General features: G+C 42.8%; 1 protein-coding gene across 2 annotated transcripts in view; it reads left to right on the top strand.

Moving 5' to 3' along the window:
• Sidt1 (SID1 transmembrane family member 1) overlaps window positions 1-16,134 on the top strand; it is an 84,906-nt gene that overhangs the window by 45,808 nt on the left and 22,964 nt on the right. For both annotated transcript variants that reach the window (XM_060370463.1, XM_060370462.1), the window contains exons 10-14: window positions 7,315-7,358; window positions 11,669-11,740; window positions 13,370-13,515; window positions 14,239-14,312; window positions 15,447-15,513. In XM_060370463.1, the coding sequence (XP_060226446.1) occupies window positions 7,315-7,358; window positions 11,669-11,740; window positions 13,370-13,515; window positions 14,239-14,312; window positions 15,447-15,513 (403 nt within the window). The remainder of the gene's footprint in view (window positions 1-7,314; window positions 7,359-11,668; window positions 11,741-13,369; window positions 13,516-14,238; window positions 14,313-15,446; window positions 15,514-16,134) is intronic.

Genomic DNA, 16,134 nt, shown 5'->3' with positions numbered 1-16,134 from the left:
AAAACAACTTGCTTGTATTTGCTTCTAAAACTTTTGAGCTGAGAAGATGCCACTTTCAAAATCTCCTACTCCCCACCTGGGGCATGCCTGTAATCCCAGCACTCGTGACAAGGAGGGGAGATTAGCAAATTTAGAGTCTACAGGAACTAGAGTTCAAGGCCAGCCTGAGCCACAACATGGACACTCTGACTCAGAAAGCCAAGGGCTGAGAATGTAACCAGGTGGTAAGTGCTTTACAAGCTGAGCCTCGGCACAACTAAAAAACTAAATAAAAAACAGGTCCACCACGAGCCAAAATAATTGAGAGTTGTACATTATAGGCCACTTGAAAAAATGAAAATATATAAAGAAATAAAGGGATGAAATATCTCAATATCTACAAATACATATCCAATGAATTTAACAAATAGCAGTGGCCTCTCAGGGTAAGGTGCTCCCAGCAAATACTGACATTAAAATGAACATATCTCCTCTATAGCAGACCTAGCTGACAGATAAACACAAAGGAAGTGCTGAGATTGGAAAATCATTTGCAAACATCACAGCTCATCAATAGGGCCAGGTCTGGTGGCCCAGGCCAGTACTCACAGCTACTTGTAAAGACGAGGAAGAGGGCTGACAGTTCAAGGCCTGCCTGAGCTACAAAGTGAGTCTTAGTTAGCATGCACAGCTTAGGGAGACCCTGCCTCAAAATGAAAAGTTAAAAAAAAAAAAAAAGTTGACAGGCAGTGGTGCCTTTAATCCTAGCACTTGAGAGGCAGAAACAGATAGATCTGTGTGAGTCAAGAGACCAGCTTGGTCTACAGAGTAAGTTCCAGGACAGCCATGGCTCCACAGAGAAATCCTCTCTCAAAAACCAAACAAACAAAAAAGAAGTCCGGGTTAATAGCTCAGTGGTCGACCAGTTGCCTAGCATGTGCTAGACTCTAGCTTCAACCTAAAGAAAAACCAAAGTCATTAATGACTGCTAAGTTGAGGAATGGAGTGTTTGTGTGGCTTGAGAGTGTAGCTTCATAAATTACTAAGCCGTGAGAGAAAAAGTAATAAATATGTAGTGAAGAAATAAAACACACTGACCTGTCAACTAAAATAAATACCATCAAAGGGAAGGTGAGTAATGTGTGCCCTGAAAGAGACCCAGAATGGCTCCCTGCAGCTCCCTACAAATGTATATTTTGAATCTAATCATGTGGAAATATTAGATACAAAATTTGTCATAAAATGGGCAAAAGGATATGCAAGGGATCCAGTTAGAGGAAATAAATGATAGTCGTAAAACTAACGACAGTGAGGGACCTCAAATTGGGTCTTGCACTAAAAGAAAGAAAAATATGTTATAAAGGATAGTTTTAGGCCAGTTGAGGTTAAAAGACAAAACAATTGATGAGTCTGTAGTCCTTGGTACTCTGGGGTAAAGGAGGAAGATTCAAGACCAGGCTACAGAGTGATTTAAGACCAGCCTGGGCAACTTTGGGAAACCCTGCCTCAAAACAAAAAGTGAGCAGTGGGCTGAGATACAAGTCATCAACGGAGCACTTTCTTAGCATGCATGAAGCCCTAGCCTCAACCCCCAGCAACACATTAAGAAAATGTGTATGCAAGCATCAGATGTAAAGAATTTGATATTTTTTTTTACTCCATAGAAATACTGAGGATAAAAATATATAACAACTTCAGATGACTTTCAACAAAGTCAATATGTTTATGGTTAAGTACATGCTACCAATTAACATACATGTAGTTGAGCGTGTGCTATAAAGTAACATATATGTAGATGTATGCATACTATACATTTGGAAAAAGAGCTGAGAAACTGAGCTAAAGCCAGGCTTACTGGTGTAGACACTAGAGTGGCAGAGATAAGAGGATTGTGAATTTCTGGAAGCCTAGGCTAGGATGCCAAGAAAGGAGGGGGGAGGAGGAAAGGGGAGAGAGGCTGACATGAATACAGGTAAAGGTTATATTGATGGATATTCTGTATCCTATTTTTCTACTCATCCTTGAAACATCTCTGTAAATTTAAAGTTATTTTAAATACACAGTTAAAAACAGTGTTGGACATGGTGGTACCCCAGTGTCCAGCCTTCAAGAGTTGGAAGCAGGAGGTCAGGGAGTTCAAAGCCACACAGTGAGTTTGTAGCTAAATTCACTACACAAGATTGTGACTTAAAAAAAAAAAAAGGTCACAAACAAAAGCTGAGAATTCAGGCAACTATCATACCTGGAAAACATATACGGGAAGAAGTACCAGCTTGCTATAACAAGTTGCAGTTACTAATATGTTAAATATATCTGTATATCTGCTATGTGCCTGGGCCCTCCTGAGGCCTGTCTCATTGGATGCCCTGAGCCACCATTATTGGGAAACTGTAGTTGTCACTAGATATGGAAGGTTAAGGCAACTGAAGTACAGAGGGGTTAAGCAATTTGATCAAGGATTCATACCCAGAACCTGAAGGAGCCAGGATTTAAACGTATGCAGCCCAACTCTGTAGCCTAAAGTCTTCAACAGGCTTGACCAAATGAATCTTGAGTGTCAGAGTTGAGAAGTATTTGCTTGGATGGGTTATGCCAATAGAAAGTCTTCATTAGCCGGCAGCTACACTGGGCTGTTTGGGATTCCAGTGTGGCACTGAGCCTTTCTCAGGGTGAGCTTTGAAGCACAAAAACAATGTTCTGGGTTGACATATTTCATTTAACAAGAACAGTTATCCAGAAGTGTAACTGCAGAAGCTAAAAAGCAAGATTAGTACATTTTGAGACTTTCCCAGAATTATATAGACTTTAATGAATTAGGTCTTTGTTTTCATTTTGGCTGGCGGTGCTAAGTGCTGAGTTTTGCAGACTGAATGGTACTTCCTGGAGTCAGTTGTGCCCTGTGTGTCTGGGGCCCTGTGACGGTAGAGGCCTGTGAGGAATGATGGTCCTGGAAGAATGCCGGTCCTGGAACAATGTGTGTGACTACCAGCCTATACCTCAGCAAGGCTATAACTGTATGGGGACCTAAGATTTTCCCATTTTGCTTCCGATGAGCTCCAGGGCCACAGGAAAGAGCCAGTCTTCTGCCTCTGAGCAAGGCTCTTCCGTCCTATGTTTCAGGTTTGGAAAACAGAATTCTTTCTCTTCAGTCAGCTAATATGCACCGTCAACACCCCAACAGACAAGAACTGAGCTAATAGCTGCTTGTCACCAGGAGCAGAAGTTTGCTGCAGATGACTCTTTCCAAATATAGACAAACTGAATTAGAAACCCAGAGACACAGGACATTCTAAATAGGGGACCAGACTGAGAAAAGATGCTAATCCGAGAACTTTCCTTCTTTGGAGTGAGTGAAGTAAAGTTCTCCACACACTGTATGAGGCTCTCTCAGCCTAATGCCATTTGCTGAATGAGTCCTTGTACCTTATTAACACATGTCAGAGTTAAAGTCCATGCTGTAAGATCATGATAATAAATGCTTGTGAGAGACATGGCCCAGCTCTCAGGGAGCTAAGAGCTTTCCCAAGCGTCTTCATGCTGTACTGTCATACAAACCTCATTTCCTTGCCTCTTCCACATCCCATTTCAGCATGTACTTATTAATAACCCTACAAGTGTGGGGGGTGGGGAGTACAGGCTTCTCTTCAATTACCCTGCCACACATTAAGACCAACTGCCAGTTCTGGGTACTTGTTCTTATCTTTGATTCTTTTATCCATTACCATGTTGTCACTCTTAAACAAACAAACAAACAAACAAAAACATATCTAGCATACGGCAGTCTATGGGTAGTCTATGGGAAGGCTATGGGTCCACTAATGCTAATGGTTTTGTTTTGATTTGTATCTCCAAATGGTGCAGTTAGAAAAATGGTTTTCTTTTAAGAAAAAAAACAAAACAAAACATAAACCATCAATTCATTTCTTGAGAGTATACAATTCAGAGACCTTTAGTACCATCACAGCTGGGCTCAGAAATCTTAGCTGGATGTGGTCACAAAGTGTGACCTGCTGGCGGGTCCAAGAAACTTGAAATCCTAGAATGGCCTCAGGGCTTCTTGCGCTCTTACAGTCTAGCAGGCCAGCCTGGGATTGTGGAATCTCAGAGAGAACAGCCCAGCGCAAGCCTCAAGCTATAGGCTTTTCTCTTATCTATTGGAGGATAAATGAGTCAGGAGCCTGTTGCGGGGCTTTCTCCTCTTCACCAGTGGTTTAAATAATGACACTGAGACTTCTGATATGATTTAAAGCCTGAGCCTTCTGCTGAGATCTTCTCCCAGCTTAACCCAACTGTTCTATCGCTGCAGCCTGCCTGGAAGTTCTGCTATTGGCCATCAGCTCTTTATTACAACCAATCAGCAGCGAGACAACCACTGATACTGCTTTTAGATTGCCTTTGGGCATAGAGGACTGTCTGACCTTCATGTTTTTTGAGCATGTGTGGAAGAACAAGCATTTGCAAATAGGAAGCCGGCGATGGGCCATAGAAATGGCAATACCAAAATCCTGCCAGCTTTCTGCCAGTTCAGCAATCAAAGATGGAAAATACAGAGACACACTGGAATCCATGTGAAGGAAAGTCACCCCAACATGAGGCCAGCCCAGTTGCCAGACTGATTGTCAGGGTGCGCCCATCTCACTCAACCTACCTTACCTCTCATCTGCCACTTTTAAAATTTGCTGACTAGATACTTCCTGCCTCACCTCAGCTGCGGAAGTTACCTAAGTGCTCTCATGAAAAATGGTAGCAGTTCCAGAACCTAATTCAAGCACAGGTAAAGCACACTGTGCCAAATACATTGCATTCTAGCAGCCTAGATGATTACTCACCCATCAGCGCCGCCAAATTTGATCAGAAAGGCCTTCCCCACAATGTCCCTTTCCGGATGGAACCGTCAGGCTGAATCTTAGCTGTCCTCCTTAGTGATTTGCTTTGTCACTCAACAAATACTCAGATGTTTGTCTCCCACATGTCCAGTCCTCGCATAGAGGTTGACGAACAGAAAAGTCTACATCCTTACTACAACCTCAAACCGCAGAGAGAAGAAACACACAAGCATGCAAGCAAATAACAAAACCATGCTGGGTAGTGGCCAGGGAAGAATAAACGCAGCAGTAAGGTAGAGAATGGCTGGGATGCTGCTTCAGATTTGATTTCACTGACAGGAAGAGCTGTTTGGAACCACAGCTATCCAGCAGTGTCAGGATCTAGTAGGACAGTGACCTTGCAGGGCACAAGATTAGTTTGGTGTCTAAGAAAAATAAACAGAGGTTTGGAGAGTAGTCCTGTCACAGAAGATGGGGGTCATCTAGAACGGTCATCTGAAAGCAAATAAGCGTCTGTTAAAGCATGAACCCTTCCAGCCGTCCTCTCTACTCCTCCCCTCTGGTCTCACTTCTGAAAACAAAGCAAAGCAAAACAAAACAAAGAATCATTTTGAAATGAGAGGTTAATCCACATGTTAATTTGATGGACAGTGCCAAATGGTACGTCTAGGGAAAAATAGCTTCTTTGAGCTTGAATTCATAAACCATCAACTTGTCCCTTCAAAGTGTGCAGTTCCGAGTTGTTGATTCAAAGCTTCGCCATCATCAGCACTGAGTCTTGCATTTCGGAATATTCTCACCACACCAAAATGAGACTACACAAACGCAAGATCAAATATTTCCATACACTAGCAATGAACAGCCCAAAATAAAATAACACTCCTATTTACCAAAGCATCTAACGGAATAAAATACTAAGAAGCACTGTCTAAGTGTAGGGTCTCGCATACTGAAAAATGTCACTAATGAAATTAGAGAACACTTTAATTTTTAAAAAAAGGTTTTTTGAAGTTTTCATGTTCATAGGTTTGCCTATTTGCTTTAGACAGTGTGCTATACAGAAGAGTGACCATGAAAGGATGCCCCATCTTAATCCTCAGAATCCGTGAATATATTACCTTGCATGGCAAAGAGAAGTTTGCCATTATAAGTTGTGAACTAGATCTTGGATTGTTGACATAGGCTGTTATAATCACAAGGATCTTTCGAGGACACTGGAGAGATGGTGCAGAGGTTAGAGGGTAGGCTTTCAGTTCTTCCAGAGGACCTGAGTTTGATTCCCAGCACCAGTTCCAGCGGGTTCACAACAACCTGTAACTCCAATGCCCTCTTCTGGCCTCCATGAGCATTGCACTCATGTGCACATACCTACACACACATACACATAAATGAAAAAAAAATTTAATTAAAAAAAATGGCTAACGGGTTTAAACACATGTTCTCCAAAGTAGACATACAGATGCTCAGCAAACATTGAACAGATGTTCATCATTAGCCCTTAGGGGAGTGCAAATCAAGCTTCAAAGAAGTGTCAAACTCTAAAGGTTGGACATAATTTTTAAAACTTTTAAATACAAAGTAAGAATTGGCTGAACTGTAGAGAAATGGGAATCTTCAGACTTGGCTGATGGGAATGTGAAACAGGGCTTGCTCTAAAGTCTTTGAGGATAACAGTTTGGGAGAGTAAAATATAGAGTAACCTCATGCCTAGCAGCTCACTTCTAGTTATATACCCAAGAGACATGAAGATAGATCTATAAAAAAGCATGAACACAAATGGTCATAGCAGTGTCATTTTAATACACAGCCAACAAAAACAATAAAAGTACTCATCAAGAGAAAACAAATAAAATGTAGTACACTCACACACACTGGAATATTATCCAACCATAAAAATATGAATAGACTGATGCACGTTACAATATGAATTAATCTTGAAAATAGTATACTGTATCAAGGAAGCCAGTCAAAAAAAGTTCATATGTACCATGACTTCACTTATATAAACTGTCTAGAGAAGGTAAATGTATAAGATACAGTAGACTAGTGATTACCAAGGCCTAGGGGAGGAGGGAGAATGAAGAGCAACTGCTGGCAGATACACAGCTTCTTTGGAGGGGGCTCATGATTGTGGAGGCAGATGCACAAGTGTTTGGATATATTGAAACATGTTGAATTGGGGGCTCTAAAAGACATATGTTGTGATGTGTTTATATCTGAAAAATGCATGAATGTTACTAATGTACAGGCTTGAGAATGGAAATACTGAATCATAGGACAGTCTGTGTTCGGCTAGCTGAGGGAATTGCCGTATTGTCTTCCAAAGAGGGGGTTGGCGGGAGATGCCATTTTAAACTTCTTCCAGTAATTTCTCCAAGGGCCCCTTTAAGAGATCCTAGAAGACAAATTCTCAACAGAGTGTAGAGGAAGCTAATGCAGAATGCTGACTCTAAAGAGAATGTGCACATGTGTATAAAAGTACGAAGTCATGTGTTATGCTTGCTTGCAGGTGTCAGAGGAAATCCACTGATGGCGGCTTTGGTTCCAGTGATGGTAAGAGAATTCCTTGCTTAATTCCTAATCCCAAAGGATGCTGCATGGTGCAGCCACTTCCCTTTTGGTACCTTCTGTTTCCCTTGATTTTTATCCCAGAGTCCTCTTGATCACAGACGGTCTACAGAAGGCAGGGCTAGTGAGAAGCAATTTTATGGTTGGTAACTATTGAGCTATGGAACACACGTGAAAAATCTGCACCCAGAATACCCCCATTATTCACAGAGCACGTGTCAACCATTCCTCCTTTCTAGACGTTGTCTCTGTACTGGAATACAACTGCTCACACCTGTTTGTATGCCAATGTTGACCTGGGAATAACAGTGAGAACATGAATGTCAACATTTATGCAGCGTGCTTTTCCCAAAGTGAGATGAAAGCTTTGTATGCTTTAAGCATCTAGAAAATCAAAATATTTGAGATTAGCAAGCACAGTAAAAAAAAAAAAAAAAAAAAGTAGAAATTGAGGAATCCAGAGTAATTAAATACTTAACCCATTTGTCCACCCTGAGGTTTCCCTCAAAGGATTTCAGTTGTCTGTCTGGTTTTTTTGTTTGTTTGTTTTCGTTTTTGTTTTTTTATTAAAACTTAGAACTTCAATAAAATTGTTTGACTATTTTTAAAAAATTTTAAACTTCGGATGTGCTCAGTTTGACACAGCCCAGGTCACCATAAGCTCCTACGCTGTTGGGGAAGGAGTGAAAATTGAAAATGGTGCATGGAAAAAAATGGAGTCAGGTGCAGCCCGCGTTCAGGTCCACGCTTTCCCCACACGTGAATCCACAGAATCGTAAAAAAAAGATACCAACCCCGCCTCCACCCAGCAGGATTCTCTCTCTCTTTGCTGAAGGCTTGAGGGTGTTTACATTTGTCTTTCATAAGTGGCGGCTCGTCTGGTTTTCCAGCTCCCCCACCCCCCAGGCACTTTGTTTGAATAAACATTCAATTGGCGATCTACAACACCTGCTTATGGAGCTTCACCATGCTAAGCAATGCTTTCGCTGTTTTTAAAATGTTTCAGTCCCGTTACCTGGAGGTCATATTTTCTACCACACTTCCCCAGGTTTTCTAATAATAGCAAAATACGTATATAATGTAAACGTAAATTATATAATAAAAATTGGGCCCTTTAGAACTTGGGCATAAATCCAGTAGGTTAGATTTCATTAACTGCCCTCTGAATGGAAGATCTGCCGTTTCTTCCAGTGTGCAGATGATGGAATTCTGTGATTACTAGGATCACCGAAGGAATTCCATGTTCAAAAGGGGCCCTTACACTTCAAAACATACATCAACAGGGCTCAGGCTTGAACCAGATAATGTTGAAAGTCAGGTACACTGAAAATAGCTTAGACCTAGAGGTGTCCTTCAGACAGCAGGCAAAAATGAGTGAGCAAAAGGAATGGAGGTGCATTCAGTGGACCCGCACAGTGGTGGTAATCACTGCAGAACATACTTCGGACCCACTTCTATACCAGAGGCTCCCGGGAGGGTAGCTTTCAGAGGAAACAGAGCATGGTGCTCTGGTGTGTTTCTCTGCCAGCCTCTGCACTCTCCTTTTCACTCTGCTGGATGTTAGTCATGCGGCACCCTCATGCAGCAGTCAGAGGGAGGAGCCCGCCATTTTCTCCCACCATTTTCTCTTGTAAAGTGTATCACATCCTTATTGTTAAATAAGCCTCTATACAGAGATAGTTTCATAGCTGGGGGTGGAGTTCAGTTGGTAGAGTGCCATGCTAGCTTGCTCCAATCCCTGGATTAAAGCCTCAGCACCACATAAGCTGGTTGAGTCGGCACATGCTTGTAGTTAGGAGGTTGGGAGCAGGAAGCTCAGAAGTCTTCTGGGTCATCCTCTAGACACACAGTGACTTCAAGACCAGCCTGGAATGCATGAGATCCTTTCTCAAAAAGGGGTGCAGGTCAAGTAAATGTACTTTCAGAATTAATACTAAGTCCTCTCTCTCTCTCTAAGACTAATTTTTCTCAACGTCAACATTATTGATATTACAAGATTCATAATTCTTTGTTATTCAGGATGCTCCATATAGTTTTGGATTGAAGTATACTTTAATCTTTGTGACAATTAAAAGTTTCTTGGCCAGACATGATCAGATACCTTCATGGCGTAAAACTGAAAAAATTACCAACTTATATGCACTAGCTGCTGGGCACAAGTGTTTTTCTTTTTCTTTTTCTTTCTTTTTTTTTTTTTTTTTTTTAGTTCAGGAAGTAGAAAACAGGTATGTTTGCCACAAAGGGCTTTGAAACAGGGAGGAGATAAGGAGCCTTTGTGCACAGAGAAGGTACAGGCAAAGCTGGCACCACCTCCAGTGTTTCACAACCATGAGGGAGCCATGACCTAACCAGCCAAAGCAAGAGCAGAACGGCGGCAAGCTCCAGCCAGCCAGTGGAAGAGCCAGCTAGGTGACCCTCAGGCTTATGTCGATGAGCTGGTGAGACCAGCCAGGAGAGAGAGCTGGAGCGGAGTGTGCTACCAGGAGATGCCCACATCTGGTAGAGGAACCTTCGGAGGAAAGTGAAGCTATAGAAATGTCTTTCTTTGCCATCAGCAAAACCAAGTGTCTCTGAGAAGCAGGAATCCAATGGAGCTCAATGCAACAGGAAACCACCCAGAGGGCTGGGCCCAGGCAAATGCTTGAAGCAGGTTCTCAAAGGGCAAGGAATCCCAGGAGACTTGACATGTTGTAACGTCCACTCACCCGGAAGTCGGACACTTTGCTTGCATGTGGTCATTATTTTGTTGTGTGTGTTCATATGTGTGTATACACACATGTATATTTATATATATAAACATATGCATCTTAAATATTATCCAATAGAAATAAATTTTGCAAAAAAAAAAAAAAAAGCTAAGTCTTAGCAGATAGCAAGCAAGCAGTACAGTGAGTCTCTACCCTTTGGCTACCTGGGGAAGCTACCTGATCTCAGCACCTCTATTTAATCATCTTTAAAATGTTGATAATAATCTCCCACACCTCTTAGGGCTGCTGAAAAGTCAAGAGAGTCTGACACATGCACGCTCGTTCTCTTCAGGATGAAGGAATGGCAGCATCAGTAGTAGCAATCACAACATCCAGGGTGGTGATGGCTCTGCTGATTGTGGTGCTTTTAGCCTGCAGGAGCAAGAGCGGCAGCCAAACTCTATGTTGTCATGAAGCCAGAACTGACCCAAGTCAAAAGGAGACAGTCAGGCGTCTTCACGCAATGTTTTCTGTGCTCCAAATTTGATTCTTAATGTTTAAGAGGCTAAAGCGAGGCTGAGACTAAAGCTCAGTGGTAGAGGGCTTGCCTATCTCGTGCAAGCCCTGGATTTGAACCCCCCCTCCCCGGCACACTGCGCACGCACGCGCACACACACACACACACACCCTCACCGTCAGTGTCTCTGCTTTGAACTTGGGTTTAAAGCATGCATGATGTTGGTGTCAGGTTGTGTACTTAAGGGTTAGTCCAAGAAAGCTCAGAGCCTGGAGCTTTCCTGATAATAAATATGTCAAGCCCAGCAACAATGCCAGGCGTAAGCCTTCTGATGTTCAAAGTCCACATTCTGCTGGCCCTGGGAACAGCCTCGCCTGCCAAGCTCATGGCTTTAGCTCCAAGTCCCACTGTCCAGCTGAGGCAGCTCTTGGCGAATTCACCAAAGAGAGAAAGGAAAACGAGTCGCTTAGGCAGTCGGGTGTGTCTCCTGTCTGAAAATTTTAAATTTGGCACTTAGTTATTTTCTCCTCTGGGTGGAATCAATAGGGACACAGTAGGTTTGAAAATTAAAAACACAGAATGAAGCCTGGACAGTTGGCTTAAAAAAACAAGAAGAAAAACAAAAACAAACAAAAAACCATGTGACTTTCTGAGAGCCCGTCAGTGGGACAAAAGTCTCAAAGTGAAATGAAGAAAATCAACTGTGACTAGAGAGTATCAGGACATTTGCATTTTTTGTTGTTGTTGTTGTTTTGTTTTTTGTTTTTTGTTTTTTTTTTTACCTATGTGACACACCATGGCTTTTGTGTAACAACAGATTACATTTTCAGCAAAAGAGCACTGAAATGGATTGCAAGCAAAGATGCTTGCAAATATTAGGTATGTTCGCTGAAAATACTTCCCTATACCGCAAACACTGCTGAGTTACCTGGGGTGTATGAGTGGTAGAGAAATTGCATGTATTCGAATGGGGGGAAAAATCAAATTTAAAGACTCCTGTTGAGTGATTCAGCTACTTCAGGCACGCCGTCTTGCTTCAGCTGCTGAGCGTAAAGCAATGCCCTCTTTTTTGTTGTGTTTTGTTGCTGCAGGCTCTGGAAATACGGCTGTCTCACATCCTATCTCGGCCAGCACGCCTGAAGGGAGCAATTATGGGGCAATAGGTACTTGCTACCAGGAGTCCTCTGGTAGAACTCCTTCTTTATTCTGCAGAGATGAGCGCACAGGTTTCTCCAGCTGCTAACCGCTTGCGAGCATGGATAAGCCAATTGTCCAGTGAAGCTGCTCTTTGATGGAAAAGATGTACAGGCTGTGTAATCTGGAACGCCCCTCCCAGTGTTCTCTGTGGCTCCATTGTTCTGTTTCTTGTATCTGATAGCTACGCCTGAGCAGAACTCAGTCCAACTTGGAAGGCCCCCCTGGAACTTGAAATTTATTTTGCTTTTATTTATTCAGGGGGGAGGGGCGGGTAGCATGTACATATTGATGGCTGGAAGACAACTTGCAAGGAGTTGATTCTGTCCTTCTACCGTATGGGTCCCAGAGAATAAATTAAGGTCAGCAGGTGTGGCCCAAGCACCTTTGACCCACTGAGCCATCACCAACCCCTTGGGTACTTAAACATTCTATCATCCATCCATCTATCAATCTATCTGTCTGTCTGTCTGTCTGTCTATCTATAGAGTGTGCATGTGCCATATGTGTGTGGGGTGCTGAGGTCAGAGGACGATTCTTCTAAGTCAGTTCTCTTCTGCTACTCTGTGGGATCTAGGGTCAAACTCAGGTTATCTGTCTGGCCTGAGCACAAAGGTCCTCTACCCTCTTTGCCATCTTGCCAGCTCCCTGAGGAGCTGAAGAGCACAGCCAGCCACTGTGCTGCAAGTGAACATGGCTGGAGCTGAACAGGCCTTCACCCTGGCTAAGTTCACAATGGGCCTGCTCCAGGCCACCCAGGTATGCCCTTGAGGACATTCAGTAGCCTGGAAGCAACCAAATATTCCCCCTACCTGTCTTGTATGGTAGGAGTGCATGGAGCTGCCTGCCCTTGCCGTGATGCTTGTGAGCCTGTGAATGGTGCACCTCAAACAGTCCCCAGAAAGGGGCTGTAGCCCTGCTCTGTTATTGTGTAACTTGGAGCATGTAGGCTCAGTGTAGGCTACTTATTTTTAGTTCTGTAAGAACAAGATTTTTTTAAAAAAAAACATCTGAATAGAAGAAATAAAGTGGAAGGAAGGTAGGCTCAGCTCATGAGCTCAAGCTGCACAGCTCCCATCTGCTCTAGAACATCCATGGGAACAGAAGAATCCTTCCTGAGAATGCTGTTTTCATTACATAATGATCGAAATGGCATGTGGAGGGTTTCTCTGGATAATTATTCCGTGAGAAAATGTATAGCATTTGGATATGTATATGTTTACCCACGTGTGTGAGCAAAGCTATAAATAACTCTGCATGTGTGTTTATATGTTTGTGCTCATATTGTGAAATATGAAACATGAGATACAAGCACAATGTTATTTTTGCATCCAGACATCTACAGAGAAGATTCCATTATGTTCTTTACAGTCAGCCCTAGAAACAGACAAATATAAAATGGGGGGAAAGAAAAAAATGGCATTCACTTGAGGAGGCAACAGAGGAGCATGTCTTGTTGGTAAAGAGTTGATTTGAAAAAAAAAAGAAAGAAAAAAACATGGTATTTTCTAGAATGAGTAAGCACTGTGCTTTTTGCAGAGGAATAGACGCCATAGACGGTTCTTGACTTTTAAAGGCAGATGAGTTTTCTGTTTCAGATGAGTCGAGTTCCAGCCCTGGAAGGCAGATGTCTTCCTCTGATGGTGGGCAGCCATGCCACTCAGACACAGACAGTTCTGTGGAGGAGACTGACTTCGACACCATGCCAGATATTGATAGTGACAAAAACATCATTAGGACCAAGGTACCAGCTCTCCTCATCATAGTTTTTGAAATGGAAGAAAGTTTGGTAGTAAAATAAACTTCACCGGTGCCTTAGTTTCCTTTTTTTTTTTTTTTACCTTAAAGGGAAGCCAAATATTTTGGAAGATTTAGATGAAACATAGCTAGATCCCAGGACAAAAGTCTTGCATCAGAACTTTTCATTGGGGTGGAGGGATCAGACAAAATAGGGCATCCCATGGTCGCAGCACCCCAAGTGTTTGTGAACAGGGAGGGATAAAGGGATCCAATCAGATGGAAGACGAGAATTCACCTCAGGGCTGTTCTGGAAAGCATCCCCATTTCTTAGCATACCATTCTTTGAGAGCAAAGCCCATCTCTTTCAGGTATATGTTTAATATATTATATTTTACCTCCCAAAAGATACGAGTATAAATCACAGTTTCACCCGTATGCAATTCAGGAGCTACAGAATGGGCAGGTCTGAAAGCTGAGAACTCTGAGGTTGGGCTGTGGGAAACAGTACTCCTGATAGGATTCCACATCAGCCAGATCCTCCATAAGCCAACGAGTATGCTAGTGTTTTTATTGCAGTGTCCCAAGAAAAGCAAAATTAAAGGAAACAGCTTGAGGAATAATTTTAATCCCCAGTGGGAACTAAACTGAAATTTCTAAAGTTCTCCTTTGTGCCCTGTACAAGAAAAGCCAAGCTCAGCTCTGCATTCTCTCCCCACTGATGCCCTAGATGTTCCTGTACCTGTCAGATCTGTCCAGGAAGGACCGGAGAATCGTCAGCAAAAAGTATAAGATTTATTTTTGGTAAGTAGGTGACCAGTAGGATCGTGGTTTTCTTTAAAAAAAAATTACTCACTTAAATCTATTTGATTGTATGTATGTGTGCACTGTAGCACTGGAGATCAAACCCAGGCCCACACACAGGACCACAGGACAGGGGATGCAGTTCCTCCATCACTGAGCTACACCCTCAGCCCCTAAACTCTTTAAACTGATTTTTTTTTAAAGCTACAACCACTTATATCACAAGGGGTTAGTGTTTAATGAGGCATGGATGTGGATGCTGATGTCCCCAACTTGTAACAAAAAAGACCTGTCACGTGGCCGTGTTCACACGCATGTCCTTCCATCCAGTCGAGAGGATGAGCTGCCTAACAAGGCGCCTCCACCGACTCAGGAAGCTCCAGACTGACGGTGGCCTTCCTGTGACACCGCCAGCCATCTTGACTTTCTGAGGAATCCGCCCTACCTCTGGATGCAGACATCGGGATGAAGCTGGGGACAACTGCAATTTCATTCCGGGATGAAGTGTTATTTAAGAGCCTCTACAAGTTACGTCTGTCTTGTCACTTGCCCTCGAATCACACTTCGTCTAACGATGTACAAAGGGGATATACACAAGAAGTAGATTTTACACTGTTTCACAAATGATTGTACAAAGAAGAAAGGAGGAGGGAGAGGTGGAGGGCTTCAGCTCATTGAGTGCCTGCGGTTAGTTTTAAAACTGTAATTTTGGGTCAGGCATGATGCCATTGTCTGGAACCATGGCTCTTGAAATCATCACAGGTTTAAGGCCAGCTTTGTCCACATAGCAAGTTCTAGGCCAGTCAGGGATACATATCAAGACTCTTTATCCAGAAAATTAAATAAATGAATGACTTAATGGTTTCAGTTAACAGTGCAAGGGTTCTCTGCTATAACCAAATCAATAGCAGTAACCAAGGTAATTTTTGTTTACTTCCCTCTGTCCTCTTGTAAATCCTACCTACCAGATGTTCAAAGGAGAGACAGACCAGAGAAACAGGAGCTAGGCCATCAGTTCCTAGTGGCTTTTGCAAGCTAACTGAGGAGTTGTAAGGTAGAAACATCCCCATTCTGAAGCTGAGCAGAGCCCACCCCTGTGTTGTAAATCACCGTTTCTGGTGTGTTCTGTTGTAGGAACATCATCACCATCGCCGTGTTTTATGCGTTGCCTGTCATGCAGCTTGTCATCACCTACCAGACAGTAAGTACTGCCCCTCCCAGATGCCTGGCTGCCCTCCAGAGGGCAAGCCATGGCTCTGGCTTACACAGAAGAGTTTCACTGGGGAAGAGCTCAAGTTGGAATTATAGGCAGTTGCGAGTTGCCCGCCATGGTGCTGGGCATCAAACTCAAGTCCTTTGCGAGAACAGTGTCTAGTCTTAGCCACCAAGCCATCTCTTCAGTCCCAAGGACTATATTTTTGTCTGATTGGTTTATTTTGAAGCTTTAGCTCTCCTGGAACTGGATATATAAACCAGGCTGACCTGAAATTCACAGGGGTCCACTTGCCTCCCAAGTGCTGGTATTAAAGCCAACAAGAACTTCTTTTTCTAAACAATTTCCCATTTTTGCTCCAGTTAGGCTTCTCCATTAACTACTTCATCTTTAAGATCATTTCCAATTACCTCCCAACTGTTTCATCACAAAAAGGACCTGGAATCTTATTATTGTTTTGTTGATCAACAGAAAATCAAATATTCAGCCATAATGTCTATGGAGTGCACCTGTATTTATCAGTCTGATATGTGATCTTCAGGAGGCAATGAGTGGAATAAATCAAGGTGTAGACTAAGGGTCTAGGGCTGCAGCACAGCAGGAAGAGGA

This window comes from Meriones unguiculatus, chromosome 17, assembly GCF_030254825.1.
Source record: "Meriones unguiculatus strain TT.TT164.6M chromosome 17, Bangor_MerUng_6.1, whole genome shotgun sequence".
NCBI lineage: Eukaryota > Metazoa > Chordata > Mammalia > Rodentia > Muridae > Meriones > Meriones unguiculatus.
Note: the sequence above shows the minus strand (reverse complement) of the source record. Positions and strands in the feature narration are given on the sequence as shown.